Consider the following 27,698-nt stretch of genomic DNA (forward strand, 5'->3'; position numbering starts at 1 on the left):
GCATCTTCAAGGGTGGTAAAGGTCATTCCAACCTTCAGAACAAACTGGTCATCAACAACCGAGAGAGACTGCAGAATACACCATGTCAAAAATTACAAATACACCCAATCATGTCTAATATGATACACCCGAACCCCAACAACTCAACTACAGAATGACCTTTAAAGCCATAAACTGTCAATACACAGGCTGCAGAATACACCATGTCAAAAACTAAAAACACACCCAATCATGTCTGATATAATACACCTGAACAACAACAACTCAATTAAAAATAACAAAAAACCAGTAAAGTGTATATACACCCACACTTATAGCTAAAATACACCCAAAGAAGAATTGATCTACACCCGAGCGTCTGCTATAAATTCCAGGTAATTAAACAATGTTCAGCAATTTTTAAACTACACAATGCTATACAAATTACTGTAAATCAAACCTCAGGAACTTCGTTAGATTCAAATTCATAATCCACATCGCCTGGATTCAGCACAAAATCTGAGCTTGAAGGATCCATTATCTTCAAAACGAGTTCGAACTTTGATTTCAGAAAACAACAAATCAAAAGAGAAAACGAAGCTCGAGTTGCAGAGAGAGAAAAAGATAACGTAAACGAAGAACATACCAGTGAGAAAAGAAGAGGAAAAGATCGATGGAGAAGAATGAGGGAAGACGCGCGAGAAGAAGAACAACCAAATCTCAAAATAACGAAAACGAAGAAGGAAACAAATATTTTAAATTTGGAAGTTAGATATACGCGGCATATTATATAGCGCGTGTAATCAACGTACGTGGAGGAGCGCGTATTTTAAATTTATTGTTTAATAAACTTGTAAAGCATACAAGCCCTAATGGCTTGTATGCAGAGCTTTTCCGATTCAATTTATGTTATCATTAGGTATATGGTATTTGAGTAAATATAAATATATGATGCATGTTATGAGTTTTTTTTTGTCATACCTGATCATTAGATTCCCATTGTATGGCCATTAGATCTTGGATAATTATTATTTCTAATCATTCTGCTATGAAGATTTGTGTTAATATTGTCTTGACTTGGTATCTCCATTACTTCTTCACGTTGATGTTTAAATTTTTTTATATATTTGTTAAATTGAATAATTAAATAAATGAATTAATTTTTGAGAGACTTATTAATTATGAAATACCCAAAAGTCAGATGTGTGAATTCTTCATTTTGTGGATTGATATAAATTTTTGTACTTGAAATTGTACTAACCGAATAATGACTTAAAATATTATAATATAATAGGTTATATAAAATAAAATTATGCTGTAATAGTCTCATTTAATATATTATATAAAATATAATTCTTTGAGCCAAGAAAAATAATAGGTTTAAATTTTTTTTAAAACGATCGTATATTTGTATTTACTAACCTATAATGTGAGTGCAACAATTTTTTGGCCTTTTATTTGTGTCGTAATTTTTTTATTTATCTGACTTGAGAAATTTTTTCACGTGACTTTCAACACGATGTTTTTAAAATTATTAATATTTTGTTAATAACTATATATGTAAATGAAAAATGAATTGCTTGTATGTTTTTTTATTTTTTAAGTATCAATTTCATTCTTTGTATTTTTCTGGGTTTTCCTGTAATATTTACTTGTTCTTCTTCTTCTAGTATATGTAGTTTTTCAATGACATCTATAATAAAAAGAATAAAAATGTGTAAAAAATTTTTTGAATAAGTTATTTTTAATAAGAATAATTGAAATAGTCTAAAGTGAAATTACCTGTTAATATTTTTCTTTGACCCACTCTCTCAAAACTGGATCTTTAATATATTTAATGAGTTATTTATAGAAATTAATAAATTAATTATTGGAGTTATAAATTTATTGTATTGTTTATAACAGTGAGATATAATAAATATAGGGATATGGATTCAATGTCTTTGTAGGTTACAAATTTGATTACAAATATTTGTATATATATATTGCTGATTTGGAAACAATAGTTGATTTGGTAAAAATTGAGTGGTTGATTCTAAAATTTTGCCAAGTAAGCGATGTTGCTGACATGGCATTAGTAGGAGGAGAAAAATGGCTTAAAAGTAATGTGAGTAAACTTGTGCATCTACTTTTATATATTAAGAACTAGAATGAGACCCGCGCGACGATAAATTAATGATAATATATAATAAATATTAAAAATTGTTATGTTTTGTAGAAATAAATTAAATATGTGTAAATTGAAGTTAAATTTAAAAGGTGTTTTATTTTAAATAATTTGTAATACAAAAGATTTAGATGTTGGAGTTGTAGAAATTAACATTTTTATTTGGTGATTTGATTTTTGCATTTATTTTAGTTGATGGACTTAGTCATCTTATGTGGTGCTCGTCCTCCTTTTTTTTTGTTGATTGTTACTTGTTAGAGTTGGTGCTTTCTTCTTTTTGTCGTTGGTTCTTGCGAAGACATGTTCTTTATGAATTGTTGAGTTTGATGCACTTTCTATTGTGTTGTTTGGTTCTATCTTTGTATGTATGTTCTTCTTCCGAAGATGTGTCTTGAATTTGTATGGTTTTGTTTCTCCTTAATCTCTTGATGGGGTGGTGCTTCAATGTCATTATTTTTCTGAAATGTCATTAGATTTGAAGCAGTTGTGCCCAATAAGTTTTTTGCATCACCATCAAATAGTACAAAAGTTGTTGTAACACTTTGATCTAAAACCTTTAATTGAATTCTAAACCTAAAATAAGTATTGGGCTAGCAACTAATAATTTGATAGATGAGATTATGAAAAGTATATAGAGTTACCTTATTGTTGGATATTGTGGTGTTTGATTACATGTACCACAAATGTAGTTGTTTCTTTTTTTTATATGCTTTCTTCTGACACTTTTTACATTTAACATAGTTTCATCCTAATTTGTCATCAATTTTGTTTATAGTTGCTAAAATTGTGAAGATCTTTTCCTATTCCAATATTCAATTTATGTTATCATTAGGTATATAATATTTGAGTAATATAAGTATGAATGTATGATGTATATTGTGATTTTTTTTGTCATACCTGATCATCAGATTCTCATTGCATGGCCATTAGATCTTGGATAGTTATTCGATTTTTAATCGTTCTACTCTGAAAGAATGGTGCTCTATTGAGTAAGTTTGAGATGTGCAGTTCGAAAATAAATTTGTTGTGCTAAATTTGATGTTATGTGAAGGAATAGTGATAAGAGACTTATATATGTAGTTTAAATAGTATGGAATTTAAATACTTATAACGTAAAATTTATTATGATTAATAATATTATTATGACATTTATAATATGGATGTTTATTACTTTTAGTGAGTTATTTATAAAAATTAATAAATTAATTGTTGCGGTTATAAATTTATTGTATTATTTATAACGGTAAGATATAATAAATATAGGAATATGAATTCAATGTATTTGAAGGTTACAAATGTATTGAATTCTATTTTTTAGTTTTTTATTTGTATATTTTTTTTTGTTGATTTGAAAATAATAGTTGATCCGCCAAGAATTGAATAGTTGATTCTAAAATTGTGCCAAATAATAATTATTCTAAAGTTGGCAATGCAATTGATGTAGTCAATGGCCTAAACTTATGGAGTTGCCCTCAACATAATTATTGTTATAATTATATATGCATCTTATATGTACAAATATACGCAACAAAAGCTAAAAGTTAAACATTTTTAGTAAAAAAAAAAGAAAATAGTTAATTAGTGTTTTGAGATAAACATGCATGCATGATGCTAGATTTGTATCCATGCATGATGCATCTTATATGTACAAATATACGCAACAAAAGCTAAAAGTTAAACATTTTGAGTAAAAAAAAAAGAAAATAGTTAATTAGTATTTTGAGGTAAACATGCATACATGATGCATCTTAATTATATACTACAAATGTATCTAATATATGAAAATGTATGTCTAATATCATATATTTTTTGGTTTCGTTTTGATACTCTTTTAATAATTTTTTTAGTTTTCAAATATTCTTTTCAAATTTTATATTGGTAAAATAAAATAGAATTTATTTTTAATAATAAGTAAAAACTACAATAATAGTTCTTTGTACCTAGTGTTACTTCTAAAAATTAAATTGATTATTTTTTTTTACTAAAGATACAGAGACTCGAACTCGCGACCAATATGGGAGACTATGCCATTTAAGGTATAACTCATTGGCAAAAATTAAAATGATTATAATAAACAAAATTATAATAATATAATATAATTTTCATTTTTTAAACTTTAATTTATAAATTAATTGTTGCGATTATAAATTTATTATATTGTTTATAACGGTAAGATATAATAAATATAGAAATATGAATTCGATATATTTGGAGGTTACAAATTTATTGGATTCTATTTTTTAGTTTTTTATTTGTATATTTTATTTTTTTTGCTGATTTGGAAATAATAGTTGATTTGGCAAGAATTGAGTGGTTGATTCTAAAGTTATGCCAAGTAAGCAATATTGTTGACATGACATTAATAGGAGGAAAGAAATGTCTCAAAAGTAATGTGGTGCATGCTTATATATCTACTTTTACAAATGTATTGGATTCTATTTTTTAATTTTTTATTTGTATATATATATTTTTTGTTGATTTGGAAATAATAGTTGATCTGCCAAGAATTGAATAGTTGATTCTAAAGTTGTGCCAAATATAATAATTATTCTAAAGTTGGCAATGCAATTAACGTAGTCAATGGCCTAAATTTATGGAGTTGCTGTAGTAACCGACAAGAAAAAAAAAAAAGAAAAGGGAGGGAGAGCACGTGGGGGCACATGCCCCCACTTAAACATTTCTTTTCTCTTCTCCGTGCCCCCCTCCTTCGACACTCCCCTTCTTTCTTTCATTTCTTCTTTTTATTTCTTCCTAACAACAACACTAAAAATCATCTCTTCTCTTCCTTTCTCAACTACAATTCCTCATCTCTTCTCCTTGCATCAACCACCCTATATCATCAAACTCACCTTTATCATCTTGCTTTCTTTTCTTCTCTACTCTACCTCTGTTTATTCAAAATCTTATTTTCTCAAAACCTCCAAATCATGTGATTTCAACTTAATGAGTGAAGGAACCATTCAATCCTTGAGTTCCAATTATTATTGAGGCTTCAAGGTAACTCTTTGACTCAATAATTAGCCATATTCCCAATTTTTGTCATCTATATATTTATGGGTATGTATAAATCCGAATTAGGGTTATTAGGGTTAGAAAATTTGGGGCTTTTGTCAAGGTGAGTAAGATTATGTTAATTGACAATATTAGTAGCTCACAAATATCATTATTGTCATATTTCTAGAGTTGTAGAATTATTGGACATCATTTGGTAGCTCGTTGACGCGCTCAGAGTTGCTTCCGGTTCTTTTGAATCAAGTTGTGAGTGGATATTATATCTATAATTGTTTTTAAATATATTATTATCAATATCTATGTTGAATCATTAATTTTGGAGTTTGAAAATATTTTATTATTGTGATTTCTGAATTTTTGAAAATAAATATTGATTTGTGAAACTTACAATTTTATAAAAATACACACGAGATGATATTTATATATTTTGTAAAGTATAAATGTTTTCTTATTTGACCTTATGTAAATTTTAGTATGCAATCCTATATATATTGATTTGCTATGGAATTTAGTAGTATGTTATAAGCACTAGAGATTTTTATAAGTGATTTGGTTTGGATTGGTTTGGGAGACTCTGACTAGAAACTCGTAGTTAACGGCGGTTATGACGTTAACCTAGATGCATCTGGCTCAGACCTCAGCTAGCAGGGGCGTTGCTAGCCTAACGTGTAGGCCACACGTTGGATCTGTTATACCGTACGGGCACACTAGAGGAAAGGGCTACCCTTAGAGGTGGAGCCGCCCTAGATGTGTAATATTTGATTTGATTTGACTTCTGGAATGAGAACTCCCATTTCAGTTCATCCGCTTAACTATTTATCTAATGTTTGTATAATTAATTAATATGAATTCCTCATCTCCGAAAAGAAATATAATTTTCAAGGTAAACTCTGTATTGTCTCGTGTGGGTTATAGATGTAATGTTTGCTCACTGAGTTGCAAAACTCACCCTATTATATTCCCATGTTTTTCAGATACAGGAGTCATTCCAGGTTCCATTCCACCCGCCCCTCAGTAGATCTTAGTCATTTTGGTGAGCCCTTCTTCTTTCCAAGGGCTAAGTATTATGTAATGGAACCTTTGCTCAAAATTTAGATTATGTCAATGCTCCATATGTCACAGACAGGATCCTCGTGTGTGTTATGTTATTTTGAATCTTGAACTGTTTAGGTAGTGATTACGATTTGGTTATGTAAGACTTATGGTTTTAACTATATACTCTAGCTATCAACTTGATATATATATATATGATGCGTATTTTGGATATATTTGGTTGTGGATATGGTAGGAATATGTTGTTGTCTTTGGAAATGGATGTTTATTTTTGATATAGGGAGTTAATACTTATGTTGGTAAGGTCTTAGAAACAGAGGAGGTTCTGTCCGTTTTTCTGAAAAATTTGGTCGTTTGGCTTGCTGAGGGACTTGTCCCTTGAGCGCCAGTCATGGCTGGATTCGGGCCATGACAGTTGCCATCAACATAATTATTGTAATAATTATATATGCATCTTATATGTACAAATATACGCCACAAAAGCTAAAAGTTAAACATTTTTAGTAAAAAAAAGAAGAAAATAATTAATTAGTGTTTTGAGGTAAATATGCATGCATGATGCTAGATTTGTATCCATGAATGATGCATCTTATATGTACAAATATACGCAACAAAAGTTAAAAGTTAAACATTTTGGGTAAAAAAAAAGAAGAAAATAGTTAATTAGTGTTTTGAGGTAAACATGCATGCATGATGCATCTTATATACTACGAATGTATCTAATATATGAAAATGTATGTCTAATATCATATATTTTTTGGTTTCGTTTTGATACTCTTTTAATAATTTTTTTTTAGTTTTCAAATATTCTTTTCAAATTTTATATTGGTAAAATAAAATAGAATATGTTTTTAATAATAAGTAAAAACTACAATAATAGTTCTTTGTACCTAGTGTTACTTCTAAAAATTAAAATGATTATTTTTTTACCAAAAATACAGAGACTCGAACTCGCAACCAATATGGGAGACTATGCCATTTGAGGTATAATTCATTGGCAAAGATTAAAATGATTATAATAAATATAATTATAATAATAAAATTTAATTTTCATTTTTTAAACCTTTAATTTATAAATTAATTGTTGCAGTTATAAATTTATTATATTGTTTATAACGGTAAGATATAATAAATATAGGAATATGAATTAGTAGGACGAAATAAATATCTCAAAAGTAATGTGATGCATGCTTATGTATCTACTTTTATATATTAAGAATAGATTGATGTTCGCAATATGAAATATCTAATGTCATGATCTTGTTTCTATGGTTTAATAAACTAAAGTTAGTTCATCGGACTAATCACCTAATATGACTTGGATATGCCTTGCATATTCCCAAAGATTGATAAATATTATTACCTTAGTCATGACTCATACCACCGTTGAAACCTTCTTCAACTTGCAGTTTTGTTGCATCTCTCAGTCTTAAAAAACACAAATTAAAAGTTCCAAACAAACTATTAAACTAAGACTAAGACATTAGCAACGTACAAGTCATTTGCATTATTGTTATTAATAACCTCATAATATATTACCATGATATACATACAAAAATATGGAGCCAAAATGTTCCTAGTTCTATATAGTTTCCACAAAGACTAGTAGTGTCCATTGGTGACACGGAAACACCACCACTTGCAAGAATTAAAAAATGAGAAATTAGAGCAAAGCCAATTAAGCACTCCACTGCTATGAATTTTCTAAGTTATTTGGTGCTGAGATTTTTTTTCCCTAAAAAAAATATATATTTTAAAAGGAAAAGAAAAGTGGGGAAGAACTCTGCTTGATAGTAAATCCATGATACTACTTGGTAAACTACCTGTAATAGTTTGAATACCATAACTCTTAATGTAATACTGATTACTGATATGTTATAAATCATTACTACTTCGATTTGATGCATTTGACAGAGACTACTATAGTACTAATAAGAACTTTACTCATGGATGCTGTCATTAACTGTGATACTATGCCAGCAACGATAATCGAAGTGAAATCAATATCGTTATAAACTTATCATATACTAATCAGTGTCTCTCTGCCAAATTCCTCTACTTGCCTTATTGTTGGGAGAACTTTCATAAGACATAAACTTTGAGAACATGTACATCAAGACACAAATTTTCATCACGTATTTACTGTAAAGTAATGTTTGTTAGAAACAACTTCCAAAAGGAAAAAGAAAAGAAAAAACTAGACCTTAAATCCTTAGTTAATTAGTATTAAGGAAGTTAACATTGCAGCATCAGCATCATTATTTTATTATGAACCATAAACAGCTCAATGATGTTTACTGTGATACAAAATTTCCACAGAGACTACAATTCCATGGGTTTTTCAAAAAGTTAGTTGGAACTTTCTGTGCCTTGCTATCACATTCACATTCACATTGCATCATTCAAAAGCTAGTTAAGATACGATTAAAGGTTTTATGCAATTACCTTGCACCTTCCAAAATAGCAATAACAATAACAATTAAAAATTAAAATATAGTTTTATAATTAAGAGCCATCAAGACACTCCACTACTTTGAAATTTGAATAATTTTTAAGTTAGCTCGGAGACTTGCTGGACACCTTCTTTGTACACTTGATTAAGAAACCCCCTCTATTGAGTTCACTATACCCTGCAACCATTGTTCTCTCACCTTTCTCTGAAAATCCATTCACTTTGCTGTTGCTGTTGTTGAGATCATATCATGGCTGGTGCAGTTGTTGGTGGAGCTTTCCTCTCTGGCTTCATTAACATTGTCATTAACAAGTGCCTTACAGAGGATGCGGTCAACAAGGTGTTTGGCAAGAAGCTTGGTTCTGACTTGGTTGAAAGGCTGAAGACTGCTCTGTTGGGTGCTGAAGCTCTTGTTGCTGATGCTGAGATGAAGCAGTTTGGAAATCTCAATGTGAGGAAGTGGCTCGATAGTCTCCGGGATGCTGTTTACTGTGCTGAGGACTTGCTCGATGCTGTCCTCCTCAAAGCCAGCACTCAAAAGAATGCAAGTTTTTCCTGGTGGTCCCCTAGCTTCTTCATCAACCAAGATAGAGATGACATGGTAGACAAGATTGAAGGGGTGGTTACAAGAATTGAGGATCTTGGAAAACAAAAAGATTTCCTTGGTCTTGAAAAGATTCTCACTGGTAGCTCATCATGGAGGACTCCATCCAGTTCTCTTGTAAAAGAGAGTGTGTATGGCAGGGAGGATGACAAGAAGGCCTTAATCAAGATGCTGAATGACAACAATGAGCATCACTTGTCTGTGATTGCTATTGTTGGCATAGGTGGGGTTGGTAAAACAACTTTATCCCAATGGCTGTACAACAACGAGGAGTTTATGAAGGGATTTGATCCGAAAGCATGGGTTTGCGTTTCCGAGAAGTTTGAGGTTGTTGAGACTACAAGGAATGTCATAAAGCAGATCCATGGAGGTACTTGTAGTCTCGATGATTTCAATTCACTTCACAATGCTTTGAAAGAAGAATTGTCCAATAAGAAGTTCTTTATTGTTCTTGATGATGTTTGGAGTGATGATGGTGACAAATGGAGTAATTTTATGACCCCTTTCCAATATGGAAATAAGGGAAGTATTGTTCTGCTGACTACTCGGGAGGAAAATGTTGCTTCCGCAGTTCAAAATTGTCGGCCTTATTTTCTCAAGAAGTTGTCGGAGGACTATTGTTGGTCAGTGTTTGCAGAAAATGCATCTTTTCCAGAATCAAATGGGAGAGCAGCACTTGAAGAAATAGGTAGAAAGATTGTGAAGAAGTGTGATGGTTTGCCATTAGCTGCAGAAACACTTGGTCGCTTGTTATGTACAAAGCACGATGTTGAGGAATGGAACAAGATACTAATGAGTGATGTTTGGGGATTTTCTGTGGAGAAGAGTAAGATTATTCCAGCATTACTGATAAGTTACTTCCATCTTCCTCCACATTTAAAGCGTTGTTTTGTCTATTGTGCTTTATTTCCCAAGGATTATAAATTTGCGAAAGATGAATTAATCCTTTTGTGGATGGCAGAAGATATTTTACCACCACCAAAGAGAGGAGAGAGTTTAGAAGAAGTTGGTTGCGAGTGTTTTGATGAACTAACTTCCAGATTATTTTTCACGAAGAGAGAAGGCTTTGGTCATTATTTTGTGATGCATGATCTGTTGCATGACTTAGCAATATTCCTTGCTGGATATTTCTATTGCAACTCAGAAGAACTTGGTAAAGAAGAGGAGATAAGGATTCAGACTCGGCATTTGTGTGTAGATTTAAGTCATTGTAGCTCAAAACTTTATAATTCTATTTCTAAAGTAGAATCGTTGAGAACATTATTATTGTGTGGCAATTTCTCATCTCCCTACTTCAACATTGAAACGGCAACATGTGAGATATTATCAAAGTGTAAATACTTGAGAGTTTTATCCTTTGATAAACTTGATGTGTTGCCTAATTCAACAGGAGAATTGATCCATCTGCGCCACTTGGATCTCTCCTATACTCGTATAAAGACATTGCCTGAGTCTTTGTGCAGCTTGTGTAATTTGCAAACATTGAAGTTACATGGTTGTTATGGGCTAACTATGCTGCCTAGTGGTTTGCATAATCTTGTGAGTTTGCAGCATCTTGATATTAGAGAAACTGCTTTGGAAGAAATGCCCGGAAAAATGAGCAAATTGAATCAATTGCACGTTTTAAGTTACTTTGTCGTTGGCAAGCACGAAGACAATGGAATCCAGGAGTTTGGAGGGCTGGTAAATCTTCACGGATCCGTTGAGATTAAGAATTTGGAGAATATTGTTGATGTGAAAGAAGCAAAGAGGGCAAAGATAATGGATATGAAGCACATTGATGAATTATGTTTGGAATGGTCTTCAGGTGATGATCTGGTTTCAAGTACACAAACAGAAAGAGACATGCTCGATAACTTGCAACCGCAGAATGGGTTGAAAGAGTTGAAAATCAAGGGATACAAGGGTACAATATTTCCAGATTGGATGGGACATTGTTGCTACCAAAACATGACAAGTGTATATCTAGAGTCTTGCAAGAATTGCTGCATGCTGCCTTCACTTGGGCAGCTGCCATCTCTCAAGTCCCTAACCATTGGAGGATTCGATCAGCTGAGGAGCATTGGGGAGGAGTTTTACAAGAATGAAGGAGATCATCATTCTTCGCATATTGCACCGTTTCCCTCACTGGAGACTTTGGTATTTTATAACATGGCATGTTGGGAGGTGTGGCACGTATCTGAGTCGGAAACTTTTCCTCAACTTAAGAAGCTTGAAATAACAAATTGTCCAATGTTGAAGGAAGAGATGCTTAATCAGGTATTCTTCAGAATAGTTTCTTCTTTGTCGGATGTTTCCAAAGTTCGCAAACTACAGATAGGCGACTACTTTATAGAATGGGACACCGAGGCCATGTTTCTTGATGGGGATACTTTATCAATTAGGGGAAGTGAATCTGTGATGGAGTCTTCCTTTAAGGCAATGATCAGCATCAACCATCTAACTTGCCTCCAACAAATACACATCTATGAATGTAGAAAACTAGAATTTCCCCATCTGCAGCAGCAGAAGTATGATTTGGTAGAGCTACTAATACAACACAGCTGTGATTCACTGACCTCCTTGTGGTTGGAGGTCTTTCCCAATCTCAAGAATTTGGAGATCATAAACTGTTGGAATATGGAATCAATCTCAATGTCAGAAGCACCACATGCTGCTCTTCAATGGCTCTCCATTGTTCTCTGCAAGAAATTAGTGTCATTTGCAGGAGAAGGACTGGCTGCACCCAACTTGACTCATCTTCAAGTCAGAGATTGTGAGAAGTTGGAGGCATTACCACGTGACATGAAGAGTCTACTCCCAAGTTTACAGTCTCTCCAGATATATGGTTGCCCAAACATTTGCAGGTTGCCAGAGGGTGGTTTGCCGCCTAACTTGAAAGAACTTGAAGTGGGAATTGGGGAGCAACAAATGAGGGATCTATCATGGATGGGCAACTTGCACGCCCTCACTCATCTCAGTATTTATGGTTATGAGTGTAAGAACATAAAGTCATACCCAGAGATGGGTTCGCTGCCTCACCTTCCCTCCCTTACCACTCTACATATTAAAAACTTTGATAATCTGGAGACATTGGAGTGCAACGAGCTTCTCCGCCTCACCTCCCTTCAACAACTACACATTTATTGGTGTCCAAAGCTGGAGAATATGGAAGGAGAAAAGCTGCCTCCCTCTCTCTTGCTACTCAAAATTGAAGACTGTCCTTTGCTGCCCAAGCATCAATTAATCTGGCCCAAAATTTCCTACATCCCAACCATTGAAGTCGATAGCAAAAAAATTTCCTGAATAGAGATTTCTGAGCAGGTAATTATCTAACTTCATGGTTCTCATGCCACCACAATTCAATTATATATGCATCAATTTCCTTAAAGTCGTCTAAACAGATATTTCTGAGCAGGTAATTCTCTAATCTTCATGATTCACACATGCTACCACAATTAAATTGCAATTACAGAGGAACATAAAAACTGAAGGACAATGAATATCTTTTTTAGTGTATCCAACACTTAATAACTTCTTTAGATATATTAAACAATTGGATGAATCAAATTTACTGTTTTTACCATCCTCTGCAGGTAGCTTCTACCGAGGTACAAGTGCCCAGATGGCTAAGATTTCAGCACATAATCTTTATGTAAAACAAACCATACTTACATTACCTTCATTCAATCAAAAGAACTGATTTCTGTTTTAGCTTCAGGTAGGTATAGTTACTCTATTCCTCTCTGCAATTTACTTCAGGTTGGAGAATATGGCAGGAGAAAAGCTTCCTTTTTCTGTTACTATTTCAAATTCAACACTGTCCTTTGCCCGGAAAACGCTACAAGAAGAAGAGTTGAAGCTAAACTCTTTATGAAGGTAACATAAACTTGATGGATGTAGAGGTATTGATCTTTGAAGCTGCTCTATCTCATATCATTTCTTATGAATACCAACTCAAATAGATTTTCCAGGGGCATCAAGAAATAGATAACTGCTATGGTCGAGGATCAACTTTCTTTCTGAATTCAACCATTATAATGTGCATTAGGCAGCTTCTGTGGCAATTGCAACTTGGTGAGCATGTAAGTACTTCTGTAAGATTTTGCAATGCTGTATTATTATTTTTTGTCAATCTTTTCTCAAACAAAATTTGTCCCTTTCGGTTCTGTTTTTGAAGCTAAAAAGGAATGATACATCATTCTGTATTTATCAAGCAGGTTATGATAATTTTCCTTAGTGTGAGGCCCAAGCAAACTCTTTTTGGAGAGTCCCTCTACATCCCAATTAGTGTATTAACCTGAACAAATGAATGATCGGATGGTTAAATTCTTTTCTGGTTTACCTGGAGTTCTTCATTCATGGTCCTTCAACTTTGAGGTGTGATTGCAATCCGAGCTCTGTAGCCAAAAAGTTCGTAAGCAACGGTCGTCTATTGTATCATTGATTTCACCATTTAGTTTATGCTTTTATGTTCTTGTACAAGAGTTCTGCATGTATTCTTAGTAGTGCTTGTAAGTTTTGAGACTTGTTTGTAGCTTTGATTTGGAAAATATTGAAAATTTTTACCTTCCCATGGTTTTTTTTTTATCTCTCACATTGAGAGGTTTTTTCCCACGTTAAAATTTGGTGTTCTGTTGTTCTGTCTTCTCTTCAATTATTTGGTGGTATTGGTGCTTCCATATTATGCCTTTGACAGATTTAGTTTATTCGGTATTCCCACCATGAATGATCATTTTACAATGTTAAATATATTGCCTATAAATTATATAGAGGTGCATTCTATATAACTAGTAGCTTAGTGTTTCCAAATTCCAAATGTGCAAACAAGAAGAGGAAATAAAGCTTGGAGTCTGCCTTGGTTGAATATACCATGTACTTTTCATTTCTGTTACTTGTGCTGCATGAGTAATAAAAATGACAAAGCAAGCAAGAAATACCAAAATTGGAGAAATGAATCGATAAGAGTTAGTCTTCCAAAGTTCCACAATTGATTAAAAAAATGTCAATATTCAACAGAGCTAAAAATATTATTGAAAAAAATAAATCGATAGAATTAATCTGCTTTAAAATATTCAATAGGCATTATTCTCTTAAGCATTTGAAATTATGGAGGATTATATAAAGAGACTTTCTACAAATAATTATATCTCACGGCTCACACTACATGCATTAGCATGATACATGTGCTGCACCACTTGCAATTTAATAACTTGTTCCATCTTTCAAACAAGAATTAAAAATTGAAATGTTATAAAAGAATCAGGTAGGCACTCATTTTCATCTGTTGCCAGCAAAACCACGTGAATTGAAGTCAACGTTTTCTTGCCAATGAATCTTGGCCACCTCGCTATATTCATTTATTCAGGAAGCCTGAGTTCAGCACCCTGCAAGCATTGTTGTCTCATACCATTCTGAAAAATTTGAGAACATGGCTGGAGTTCTTGTTGGGGGAGCTTTTCTCTCTGGCTTCATTAATGTTGTCCTCGACAAGTTCATTTCGGGAGAGACTTACAACTTGGTGGTGGGGAAGAAGCTTGGCCCTGAGTTGGTGAGAAGGCTGAGGACTGCTCTCTTGGCTGCCGAAGCTCTGGTTGCTGACGCTGAGCAGAAGCAGTTTGGTAACCAATCTGTGAGGAAGTGGCTGGATGATCTTAGGGATGCTGTCTACAAGGCTGATGACTTGCTGGACCGTTTCTGCATCAAAGCTGCAACCCAGAAACAGGTACCAACTTTCTTGCCGAGCTTCCTCAATTTTGAAAATAGGCAGATTGTCAATGAGATAGAAGAGGTGGTTAGAACAATAGAAGATCTTGAGAGATGCAAAGAAAGCCTTGGCCTGGAAAAAATTTCCACCAGTAGCTCTTCATGGAGGGCTCCTTCCACTTCTCTTGTAAGAGGGAATATGTATGGCAGGGAGGATGACCAACTAGCCTTGATCAAGATGCTGAATGACAACACTGAGCATCACTTGTCTGTGATCTCTATTGTTGGCATAGGTGGGGTCGGTAAAACAACTTTAGCTCAATGGGTGTACAACAACGGGGATTTAATGAAGGAATTCGATCTGAAAGCATGGGTTTGCATCTCGGAGAACTTTGATATCGTTGAGACTACAAGGAATGTCATAAAGGGGATCCTTGGAGGTGCTTGCAGTCTCGACGATTTCAATTCACTTCAACATGCTTTAAAAGAAAAATTATCAAACAAGAAGTTCTTTATTGTTCTTGATGATGTTTGGAGTGATGATGGTGACAAATGGAGTTATTTTATGACCCCTTTCCAATACGGGAAGAAGGGAAGTGTTGTTCTTCTGACTACTCGTGGGAAAAATGTTGCTCTAGCAGTTCAGAACTGTCGCCCTTATTTTCTGAAAGGGTTGTCGGTAGACTATTGTTGGTCAGTGTTTGCTAACAATGCATCTTTTCCAGAATCAAATGGGAGAGCAACACTTGAAGAAATAGGCAGAAAGATTGTCAAGAAGTGTGATGGTTTGCCATTAGCTGCAGAAACACTTGGTCGCTTGTTACGTACAAAGCATGATGTTCAGGAATGGAACAAGATATTAATGAGTGATATTTGGGAACTTTCTGTGGAGAAGAGTAAGATTATCCCAGCATTATTAATAAGTTACTTTCATCTCCCTGCATATTTGAAACGATGTTTTGTTTATTGTTCTTTATATCCCAAAGATTATACATTTAGGAGAGATGAACTGATCTTTTTGTGGATGATAGACGATCTTTTACCATCACCTAAGAGAGGAGAGAGTTTAGAAGAAGTTGGTTGCGAGTGTTTTGATGAACTAACTTCTAGATTGTTTTTCACACATCAGCTTCTAGATGGGGTTGTAGATGTTTTTGTGATGCATGATCTCTTGCATGACTTAGCAATATTCCTTGCTGGAAATTTCTATTGCAACGCAGAAAAACTTTGTGAAGAGGAGGAGGAGAGGATCCAGACTCGGCATTTGCGTGTAGATTTATGTCATTGTGGCTCAAAACTTTATAATTTGATTTCTAAAGTAGAATCTTTGAGGTCATTATTGTTTATAGGATTTCCCCATCCCAACTTCGACATTGAAAAGACGACAGGTGAGATATTATCGAAGTGTAAATACTTGAGATCTTTATCCTTTCATAAAGTTGATGTGCTGCCTAGTTCAATAGGAACATTGATCCATCTGCGCCACTTGGATCTCTCATATTGTTCTATTAAGACATTGCCAGAGTCTCTGTGCAACTTGCATAATTTGCAAACATTGAAGTTGTTTGGTTGTTATGAGCTAACTATGTTGCCTAGTGGTTTGCATAATCTAGTGAGTTTGCGGCATCTTGATATTAGGGGAACTTATTTGGAAGAAATGCCCCCAAAAATGAACAAGTTGATACACTTGGACATTTTAAGCGATTTTCTGGTGGGCAAGCATGAAAATAATGGAATCCGGGAATTAGGAGGAATCTCAAATCTTCATGGATCATTTGAGCTTAAGAAGTTGGAGAATGTGGTTGACGCCAAAGAAGCAAAGAGTGCAAGGATGAAAGACAAGAAGCACATTGAGTGCATATTGATGGAATGGTCTTCAGGTGAAGAGATAGTTTCAAACACGCAAACGGAAAGAGAGATATTGGACAGCTTGCAACCTCACAATGGGTTGAAAGAATTGACAATCAAGGGATACAGGGGTACAATATTTCCAGATTGGGTTGGGCATTCCTCCTACCAAAACATGACAAATGTATCTCTAGAGTGTTGCAAGAATTGCTGCATGCTGCCTGCACTTGGACAGCTGCCATCTCTTAAGGCCCTAAACATTGAAGGTTTCGATCAGCTCAAGAGCATCGGCATGGAGTTTTACAAGAATGAAGGCGGTCAACATTCTTCGCCTATTGCACTATTTCCCTCACTGGAGAGATTGGTATTTCGGCATATGCCATGTTGGCAAGTGTGGCAGTTACCTGAATCAGAAACTTTTCCTCAGCTCAGGGTGCTTGAAATAGTAAATTGTCCAATGTTAGAGAGAAATATTCTTAGTGACGTATTCTGGAGAATCATTTCTTCTTTGTTGTCAGATGTTTCGAAAGTTCGAAAACTATGTATAAATAAAGATCGTAGAGGACAATCTGAAACGATGTATCTTGATGAGGATACTTTAAAAATTAAGGGATGTGAGTCGGTGATAGATTCTGTATTTAAGGCAATCGGCATCCACCAATTGCAATTCCCGGAGAAGCAACAACACAAGTATGATTTGGTAGAGCTACAAATAGGGAAGAACTGTGGTTCGCTTACCGTATTGCCGTTGGATGCCTTTCCCAATCTCAAGAATCTCGAGATACATAGGTCTGGTAATCTGGAATCAATTTCAATGTCAGAGCCACCACATGCTTCTCTTCAACATCTCTCCATCTGTGAATGTCCCGAATTTGTGTCATTTCCAGCACAAGGACTGGCTGCACCCGACTTGACTGATCTCGAAGTTTTCAGGTGCTCAAAGTTGGTGGCATTGCCACGTGGCATGAATACTCTCCTCCCCAATTTACAGTTTCTCAACATACAAGATTGCCCAAAGATTTCCAGGTTTCCAGAGTGTGGTTTGCCGCCTAACTTGAAACAGCTTACTGTCGGGAGACAATGGAGGGATCTATTGCCGACGGGCAACTTGGATGCCCTCACTCATCTCACCATTATTGATGATTATGGGTGTCAAAGCATGATAAAGTCATTCCCAGAGGTGGGTTCGCTGCCTCACCTTCCCTCCCTTACCACTCTCGAGATATGCAGGTTCTATAATCTGGAGACATTGGAGTGCAACGAGCTTCTCCGCCTCACCTCCCTTCAACAATTAATAATTCAACAATGTTGGAAGCTGGGGAATATGGAAGGAGAAAAGCTGCCTCCCTCTCTCTTGCTACTTCAACTTACAAGGTGTGGTTTGCTGGGAGAACACTGCAAGAATAAGCATCAACAGATTTGGCCCAAAATTTTTCGCATCCCGACCATTGAAGTTGATGGCCAACAAATTTTTTGAATAGAGATTTCTGAGCAGGTAATTTCTCTAATCTTCATATTTAAAGAGGAAGATAAGAATTAATTACCGTGCAATCAAAATTGAAAGACATGGAATATCTTTTTATTGTGTATCCAGCATTTGAGAATTTCTTTACATGCATCGATGAATCAAATTTACTGTTTTTAACATCTTCTGCAGGTAGCTTATACTGAGGTACAACTTCCCAGATGGTCGAGATTTCAGCATATAATCTTATACGGAATCAGAAGAGGTGATTTCTATTTTAGCTTTGGGTTGGAGAATATGGAAGGAGAAAAGCTGCCTTCCTCTCTGTTACTACTTCAAATTCAAGACTGTCCTTTGCTCGGAGAATCCTGCAAGAAGAGTTGCAGCTAAACTCTGCATGAAGGTAACTATGAACTTGATGGATCTATAGCTATTGAATTTGAAATTGCTCTATCTCTTAGCATTTCTTTTAGTACCAACTCAAATATATTTTCCAGGGGCCTGAAGAGATAGATGAATCTGTTTTCTTTATAGATTCAACCATGAAAATGTGCATTAGGCAGCTTCTATGGCCATTGCAACTTGGTGAGCATGTAAGTACTTTTGTAAAATTTACTATTTGTAGTATTATTATTTTGATGTCAAATCTTTTAAAGCTGAATTTGTCTCTTTCAGTTCTGCTTTTGAAGCTATAAAGGAAGGCAACAATGTTACACATCATTGTGTATTTATCAAGCAGGTTCTGTTCATTTTATGTTTGAGGCACAAGCAAAGTGAATAATCGGATGGTCAAATCTTTTCTTGATTAACTGGAGATTCTTCACTCATAATTATTCAATTTGGAGTAGCGATTGCGATCTGATCTCTCTAGCAGAACTACCAGAAAATTCGTAGACTGCAGCTGCTTTTCCGGTGAAGTTTTGCACTTATTTGGTTTCATTTTGTTGATGAGTTTGTGTCCTTGTACAAAGAGTTGTGCACATATGCTTATTAGTGTTTGTAAGTTTTGAGACATCTATGTAGCTTTGATATGGATAATACTGAAGCTTTTTACCTTCATGTGGGTTTTTTTGATCTCTCACGTTAAACTTTGGTGTTCTATTTTTCTGCCTACTCTTCAGTATTTTGCTGGTATAACTATTGCCATATATAGGTTGCCTATATTATGTTTGGGTGCTTCCATATTATGCCTTTCACTGGTCTATATTGCCTATGAATCACTGATATATATGAATCTCACAAGATTATATTAAGGTGGATGCTAAATTCGAGAATACTGATTAGCAACCCTGCTTATGCATCAATTATTAATTTGTCTAAAATGTTTGCATAGGTGTATACTAGAACTTTATCTCGCAGCATATACACAATTTTCCTGGAATAAGTGAAAGTGAAGAATCATTCTCTTCAAAAAGGAAATTCAGTTTGTACTTCATGGCATTGTCGGCGGTTAAAATACTTTAAACAATAGTTGGCTTGGCTGATCAAGATCCAAGAATGACAACAAAATTTTTCTCTTAAAAAAAGTTACGTAAAAAAATATTAGGTTTTCCCTCCATAAATCATGGTAGAGGTGAGGACATTGAGTTATTAGTAAGGAATAAGGATACTAACTTATGATATAAAGGGCTTATTAGGATAAATTTTATTACTTATGCTTGATATTCAACAAAAATGACAAAACAAGCAAGAAAAATAAAATAGAAGACATAAACGGATGAGTTACTCTTCAGGAGTTCCAGAATGATTAAAAAAATGTCAACATTCAAAGGAGCTAGTCAAATACTCCCTCCAGCTAAAAATAATTATCATGCCAACTAAATGTTGAATAAGGCAGCAAGAGACAGAAAAAAAGTGTGTCCCAAGAAAACAGCTTCTAACTATTCCATTGAACTTGTCAAATATCTTTGTTTTAACAAAGCTATCTTTGTTGTTACTATTACCAACCCAATTTTGTGTCAGGCCCCAACTTACATTGACATTTATGGATACACATTTTTTGGCCTCTTTGTGGCATTAGGATCAACATATTTGAGAGAAACCAACTAATCATGCATGTTTAAGAAAGTGAAACTGATTATTAAAAAGCTATGAGAAATTGTAAAGAAAGTGAAACTTATTATTAACTATTTAGTTGCATAGTTGATACTGCTAACTTGTAAGAGAAAGACATACACAAGACCAGATATCTTCAGTAGATAGCAACAGTAAGTAATTAAAAACAGAAAAAAGTAATGAATCTAACTCCAAAATATATAATATTGCAGAACTCTTGACAAGTGACAACATAATCAATTTAGTTGTGTGGGGAAAAAAGCTGAATAGAAAATTGATTATTTTCTTCATCAGTTTTGCACTATCATATTGTCTCATGTCTTGTATTTTTATAATGCTGCCTTTCTTTGGAAAGTTCACTCAGTTTAATGTTTTTAAGAAGATAATAGTTAAATCCAACAATTCAAAAGAAAAAAAAATCTCCTCTTAAACTTTGCATCTGGTCTAACAAATTGAGAAAAAGAGTGAGAAAAATATTTTATGAGAAAGTTGAAACCTTCTCAACTTGCAACTTTCTTACTTCATGAAAGCAATTATCATTTATCAGTACCAAACAAATTAGCATTAACCATCAATTGCCAAGATTTTAAGCACTTATAAATAACCCCCTTCACCAAAAATTAATTCCATTGCATGCATTATTTACTTTTATTAAAAATAATATATATATGGGGAAAAAAGAAAGAAAAACTTTGCAACTAAATACATAACTCTGCTTGATAAGTACTAGTAATAGTTCAAATACCATAAGTAATTAACTACTAGTATTTGATGCATTTGAGAGATATTAGTATAGTAGTACTATTGAACCTGTTCCTGTAACAATTGAAACTTTTCACCAGATGCAATTATGTTGCATCCCTCAAATAAAGTAGTGTGAGCCAGCTGGGAGGACTTAAAGTGATTGTCTTATCTACTAATTTGTACTACAAACTAAGAAAAACTTACAAGGTATGGATTAAAATTGTTGCATTACACTGATTAATAATTCAGAAGAGTGGAGTGTCGTGATTCATTAGAAAATAGAAACAAAAAAGTATAATACAAAGACCAAAGCAATTTTACTCAGACAAAGGTGCTAGAGAACAAAGTAGACCTTAATCATATTGAGAAAGTGAGCATTGCTAATTATCAACATCATTACTTTACCATGACCCACCACAAATGGCTCATTATGATAATGATAAGGTGATATATGGCTTGTGCTTTTCAAAATTTTGGAAATAAAAGGCAACAACAGTTAAGATTAAAGGCAAAACTGAAAAATACGTTGCATGACACTTCCATATTGCAAAATAACAATCACACACATAAAATTAGTAAAGAGCCAGCAAGGCAATCCCACTAACGATACCAACTTTTTATGAGGCCCCTCAGATCCCTGTTTAGTCAATTATTGTCTTTGTCTTGTTGCTAACAAATTATTGAGAACTACTTCTTCACTATAAGCTTTGATACACCAATACACAGTTCGGTTACAAAGCCTGCAAGCATTGCATTTTTCACTCTTCTCCTTCATATCTTAAATTTCTGATCACTTGTTGAGATCATATCATGGCTGGTGCACTTGTTGGTGGAGCTTTCCTCTCTGGCTTCATTAATGTCGTCTTTGACAGGTTCCTTACAACTGATGCTGTCAACTTGGTCTTGGGCAAGAAACTTGGCCCTGAGTTGGTTGAAAGGCTGAAGACTGCTCTGTTGGGTGCTGAAGGTCTTGTTGCTGATGCTGAGATGAAGCAGTTCGGTAATCCATCTGTGAGGAAGTGGCTCGATAGTCTCCGGGATGCTGTTTACTGTGCTGAGGACTTGCTGGATGCTGTCCTCCTCAAAGCCACCACTCAAAACAATGCAAGTTCTTCCTGGTCCCTTAGCTTCTTCATCAACCGAGATAGGGATGAAATGGTAGACAAGATGGAAGGGATGGTTAGAAGAGTTGAGGATCTTGGAAAACAAAAAGATTTCCTTGGTCTTGAAAAGATTCCCACTGGTAGCTCATCATGGAGGACTCCAACCAGTTCCCTTGTGAGAGGGAATGTGTATGGCAGGGAGGATGACAAGAAGGCTTAGTCAAGATGCTGAAGGACAACAGTGAGCATCACTTGTCTGTGATCTCTATTGTTGGCATAGGTGGGGTTGGTAAAACAACTTTGGCTCAGTGGCTGTACAACAACGGGGATTTAATGAAAGGATTTGATCTGAAAGCATGGGTTTGCATCTCGGAGAACTTTGATATCGTTGAGACTACAAAGAATGTTATAAAGGAGATCTCTCCAGATACTCAAGGTCTTGAGCATTTTAATTCACTTCACCGTGCTTTGAAAGAAAAATTGTCGAATAAGAAGTTCTTTATTGTTCTGGATGATGTTTGGAGTGATGATGGTGACAAATGGAGTAATTTTATGACCCCTTTCCAACAAAATGGGAATAAGGGAAGTATTGTTCTTCTGACTACTCGGGAGGAAAATGTTGCTTCCGCAGTTCAAAATTGTCAGCCTTATTTTCTCAGGAAGTTGTCGGAGGACTATTGTTGGTCAGTGTTTGCAGATAATGCATCTTTTCCACAGTCAAATGGGAGAGCAGCACTTGAAGAAATAGGTAGAAAGATTGTCAAGAAGTGTGATGGCTTGCCATTAGCTGCAGAAACACTTGGTCGCTTGTTACGTACAAAGCATGATGTTGAGGAATGGAACAAGATACTAATGAGTCATATTTGGGGATTTTCGGTGGAGAAGAGTAAGATTATTCCAGCGTTACTGATAAGTTACTTCCATCTTCCTCCATATTTGAAGCGTTGTTTTGTTTATTGTGCTTTATTTCCCAAGGATTATAAATTTGTGAAAGAGAAATTAATCCTTTTGTGGATAGCAGAAGATCTTTTACCACCACCAAAGAGAGGAGGAAGTTTAGAAGAAGTTGGTTGTGAGTGTTTTGATGAACTAACTTCCAGATTATTTTTCACGAAGACTGAAGACTTTGGTGATTATTTTGTGATGCATGATCTTTTGCATGACTTAGCAATATTCCTTGCTGGAGATTTCTATTGCAACTCAGAAGAACTTGGTAAAGAGGAGATAAAGATTCAGACTCGGCATTTGTGTGTAGATTTAAGTCGTCGTAGCTCAAAACTTTATAATTCTATTTCTAAAGTGGAATCTTTGAGAACATTATTATTGTTGGACGATTTCTCATCTCCCAACTCCAACACTGAAGCGGCAACATGTGAGATATTATCAAAGTGTAAATACTTGAGAGTTTTATCCTTTGATAAACATGATGTGGTGCCTAATTCAATAGGAGAATTGATCCATCTGCGCTACTTGGATCTCTCTTGGACTGGTATTAAGACATTGCCAGAATCTTTCTGCAACTTGTGTAATTTGCAAATATTGAAGTTGCGTCATTGTTACAAACTAACTACGCTGCCTAGTGGTTTGCATAATCTTGTGAGTTTGCGGCATCTTGACATTAGAGAAACTTCTTTGGAAGAAATGCCTGGAAAAATGAGCAAATTGAATCAATTGCACGTTTTAAGTTACTTTGTCGTTGGCAAGCACGAAGACAATGGAATCCAGGAGTTTGGAGGGCTGGTAAATCTTCACGGATCCGTTGAGATTAAGAAGTTGGAGAATATTGTTGATGTGAAAGAAGCAAACAGGGCAAAGATAATGGATATGAAGCACATTGATGAATTATGTTTGGAATGGTCTTCAGGTGATGATCTGGTTTCAAGTACACAAACAGAAAGAGACATGCTCGATAACTTGCAACCGCAGAATGGGTTGAAAGAGTTGAAAATCAAGGGATACAAGGGTACAATATTTCCAGATTGGTTGGGGAACTGTTCCTACCAAAACATGACACGTGTATCTCTAAAGTCATGCAAGAATTGCTGCATGCTGCCCTCACTTGGACAGCTGCCATCTCTTAAGTCCCTGAGCATTGGAGGATTCGATCAGCTGAGGAGCATTGGGGAGGAGTTTTACAAGAATGAAGGAGATCATCATTCTTCGTATATTGCACCGTTTCCCTCACTGGAGACTTTGGTATTTGATAACATGGCATGTTGGGAGGTGTGGCACGTATCTGAGTCAGAAACATTTCCTCATCTTAGGAAGCTTGAAATGACAAATTGTGGAATGTTGAAGGAAGAGATGCTTAATCAGGTATTCTTCAGAATCGTTTCTTCTTTGTCGGATGTTTCAAAAGTTCGCAAACTACATATAGACAACAACTTCATAGAACGGCACATTTTTCTTGATGGGGATACTTTAACAATTGGGGGAAGTGAATCTCTGATGGAGTCTGCATTGAAAGCAATGATGAGCATCAACCATCTACGTTGCCTCCAAGAAATACACATCGAAGGGTGTAGAAAACTAGAATTCCCGCAGCTACAGCAGCAGAAGTATGATTTGGTAGAGCTACAAATAGTAGACAGCTGTGATTCACTGACCTCCTTGTCATTGGATGTCTTTCCCAATCTCAAGAATTTGGAGATAGAAGGGTTTATGAATCTGGAATCAGTGTCATTGTCAGAGGCACCACACGCTGCTCTTCAAAGTGTCACCATCTTTGACTGCCCTGAATTAGTGTCATTTGCAGAAGAAGGACTGGCTGCACCCAACTTGACTCATCTCAGCGTCACATGGTGCTCAAAGTTGGAGGCATTACCACGTGACATGAATAGTCGACTCCTAGATTTACAGTCTCTCGAGATATATGGCTGCCCAAACATTTGCAGGTTGCCAGAGGGTGGTTTGCCGCCTAACTTGAAATCACTTGATGTGGGATTTTGCGAGAAACAAATGAAGAATCTATCCTGGATGGCCAACTTGGACTCCCTTACTCATCTTACCATTGAAGGTCATTACTGCGACAACATAAATTCATACCCAGAGGTGGGTTCGCTGCCTCACCTTCCCTCCCTTACCACTCTGCATCTCTTCGACTTTGATAATCTGGAGACATTGGAATGCAACGAGCTTCTCCGCCTCACCTCCCTTCAACAGTTGCACATTGAGTACTGTTCAAAGCTGGAGAATATGGAAGGAGAAAAGCTGCCTCCCTCTCTCTTGCTAATCAAAATTGAAGGGTGTCGTTTGCTGGGAGGATTATACAAGAATAAGCATCAACAAATTTGGCCTAAAATTTCCCACATCCCTGACATTAGAGTCGTCTAAACAGAGATTTCTGAGCAGGTAATTCTCTATTCTTCATGATTCACACATGCTACCACAATTAAATTCACACATGCACAAGTCATACTTATTAACACATATTTTTCAATAAAATTGCATCTACATAGGAACATAAGAATTAATTACCATGAAATAAAAATTGAAAGACAATTAATATCTTTTTCCGTGTATCCGGCCTTAAGAATTTCTTTAGATATATTAAACAATTGGATGAATTTACCATCCTCTGCAGGTAGCTTCTACTGAGGTACAAGTGCCCAGATGGCTAATATTTCAAAGAACATAATCTTATATAAAACAAACCATATTTACATTACCTTCATTCAATCAAAAGAACTGATTTCTGTTCCAGCTTCAGGTAGGTATAGTTATTCTATTCCTCTCTGCAATTTACTTCAGGTTGGAGAATATGGCAGGAGAAAAGCTTCCTTTTTCTGTTACTATTTCAAATTCAACACTGTCCTTTGCCCAGCAAACGCTACAAGAAGAAGAGTTGCAGCTAAACTCTTTATGAAGGTAACATAAACTTGATGGATCTAGAGGTATTGATCTTTGAAGCTGCTCTATCTCATATCATTTCTTATGAAGACCAACTCAAATAGATTTTCCAGGGGCATCAAGAAATAGATAACTGCTATGGTCGAGGATCTACTTTCTTTCTGGATTCAACCATTAAAATGTGCATTAGGTAGCTTCTGTGGCAATTGCAACTTGGTGAGCATGTAAGTACTTCTGTAAAATTTTGAATTGCGGTATTATTATTTTGTGTCAATCTTTTCTCAAGCTAAATTTGTCCCTTTCGGTTCTGTTTTTGAAGCTAAAAAGGAATAATACATCATTGTGTAATTATCAAGCAGGTTATGATCATTTTCCATTGTGTGAGGCCCAAGCAAACACTTTTTGGAGAGTCCCTCTACATCACAATTAGTGTATTAACCTGAATAAATGAATGATCGGATGGTTAAATTCTTTTCTGGTTTACCTGGAGTTCTTCACTCGTAGTCCTTCAACTTTGAGGAATTCTGAATACACCATGTACCTTTCATTTTGTCTGCTTTCTCTCTCTCCTGTTGTTTGTATATGGAGAAATCAAAGTGTCTACCATGCTTGTGGATTTAAAGTTCAAGTTTAGTCTGATTGATAGTTTACAGCCGAGAAATTCCACGAAGAGGATAGATAGTACTTATGCTAAATTTTGATTATTTAAGTTTTACAAACTTGTCATCATATTATTATTCAGATATGTCCAAAGATTCAAGCCTAAAAGGCATTTAAAAATAAAAAGGCATAGCTCTTACTAGCTTTTGGTAACATGTACTCTCTTACCGGTTATTTACAAATAGTTGTTTATTTTGTTCCTTTGATTAGGATAATAATGAAGCTTTTTATCTTCTCCTGAGTTTCTTTGGACTCTCACACCGAGATCTTTTTCCCACGTTAAATTTTGGTGTTGTATTTTTGTGCCTTCTCTTTAATTTTGTGCTGCTATTAACTACTGCCATAGTGTGCCCATGTAATGCCTTAGAGTGAAAAAAATGATTGTACAATGTTAACGTAAATTAAGTATCTTGTCTCTGGAGTCTGGACCATAAATATATAACATTATTTTTGCTCATAGTTCTTCAATTCAGAGTTGTGATCGCAATCTGAGCTCCCTGGGGAGACTACCAGAAAGTTTTGTAAACAGCAGCTGCTTTTCTAGTGAAGTTTTGCTCGTGTTTCGTTGGTTTCATTTTGTTGATGTGTTTGTATCCTTGTACAAAGAGTTGTGCATGTATGCTTATTAGTGCTTGTAAGTTTGAGACTTGTTTGTAGCTTTGATTTGGATAATAGTGAAGCTTTTTACTTTCCTGTGGAGTTTTTTTTGCATTATGCCTTTGTCAGGTCCATACTATTGCCTATGAAACATATAATATATAGGATTCTCACAAGATTAGAAGATTATAAAATTATATTAAGGTGGATGCTGTATAACTAGTAGCTTAATGTTTCCAAAATTATAAAAAAAGAAAAAAGAAAAAAAACTTAATGTTTTCAGATGTGCAGACAAGCAGGAAAAATCTTTAAAATGTGGTACCAAAATGTTCCTAGTTTTATATAGTGTCCATTGCTGACACGGGAGACAACACGACTTGCAAGAAAGAATGAAAAGTTAGAACCAAGGCAGTTAAGCACTCCAC

The 27,698-nt window shown here is 35.0% G+C and overlaps 4 protein-coding genes across 4 annotated transcripts in view; all 4 read left to right on the top strand.

Moving 5' to 3' along the window:
• The first annotated feature begins 8,913 nt into the window (after nucleotides 1-8,913).
• Nucleotides 8,914-12,552, top strand: LOC107472753 (putative disease resistance protein At3g14460). Its single transcript, XM_052257222.1, has one exon. It carries the CDS (start codon nucleotides 8,914-8,916, stop codon nucleotides 12,550-12,552), a length of 3,639 nt encoding a protein of 1,212 aa, XP_052113182.1.
• Nucleotides 12,553-14,677: 2,125 nt separating this feature from the next.
• Nucleotides 14,678-19,649, top strand: LOC107472750 (putative disease resistance protein At3g14460). Its single transcript, XM_052257223.1, has 6 exons — nucleotides 14,678-15,569; nucleotides 15,651-18,179; nucleotides 18,395-18,457; nucleotides 18,547-18,668; nucleotides 18,763-18,858; nucleotides 19,599-19,649. Exons 1-6 carry the CDS (start codon nucleotides 14,678-14,680, stop codon nucleotides 19,647-19,649), a joined length of 3,753 nt encoding a protein of 1,250 aa, XP_052113183.1.
• Nucleotides 19,650-21,784: 2,135 nt separating this feature from the next.
• Nucleotides 21,785-27,698, top strand: part of LOC107472853 (putative disease resistance protein At3g14460) — a 209,571-nt gene continuing 203,657 nt past the window's right edge. The window contains exon 1 of the mRNA XM_052257189.1: nucleotides 21,785-22,031. Within this exon, the coding sequence (XP_052113149.1) occupies nucleotides 21,875-22,031 (157 nt within the window). The 5' untranslated portion in view covers nucleotides 21,785-21,874. The remainder of the gene's footprint in view (nucleotides 22,032-27,698) is intronic.
• On the top strand, nucleotides 22,025-25,883 carry LOC127744791 (putative disease resistance protein At3g14460). The gene is made up of 2 exons (XM_052257193.1): nucleotides 22,025-25,518; nucleotides 25,751-25,883. The coding sequence occupies exon 1, from the start codon at nucleotides 22,393-22,395 to the stop codon at nucleotides 25,498-25,500; it is 3,108 nt and encodes a 1,035-aa protein (XP_052113153.1). The 5' UTR covers nucleotides 22,025-22,392; the 3' UTR covers nucleotides 25,501-25,518; nucleotides 25,751-25,883.

This window comes from Arachis duranensis, chromosome 2, assembly GCF_000817695.3.
Source record: "Arachis duranensis cultivar V14167 chromosome 2, aradu.V14167.gnm2.J7QH, whole genome shotgun sequence".
Taxonomy (NCBI): domain Eukaryota; kingdom Viridiplantae; phylum Streptophyta; class Magnoliopsida; order Fabales; family Fabaceae; genus Arachis; species Arachis duranensis.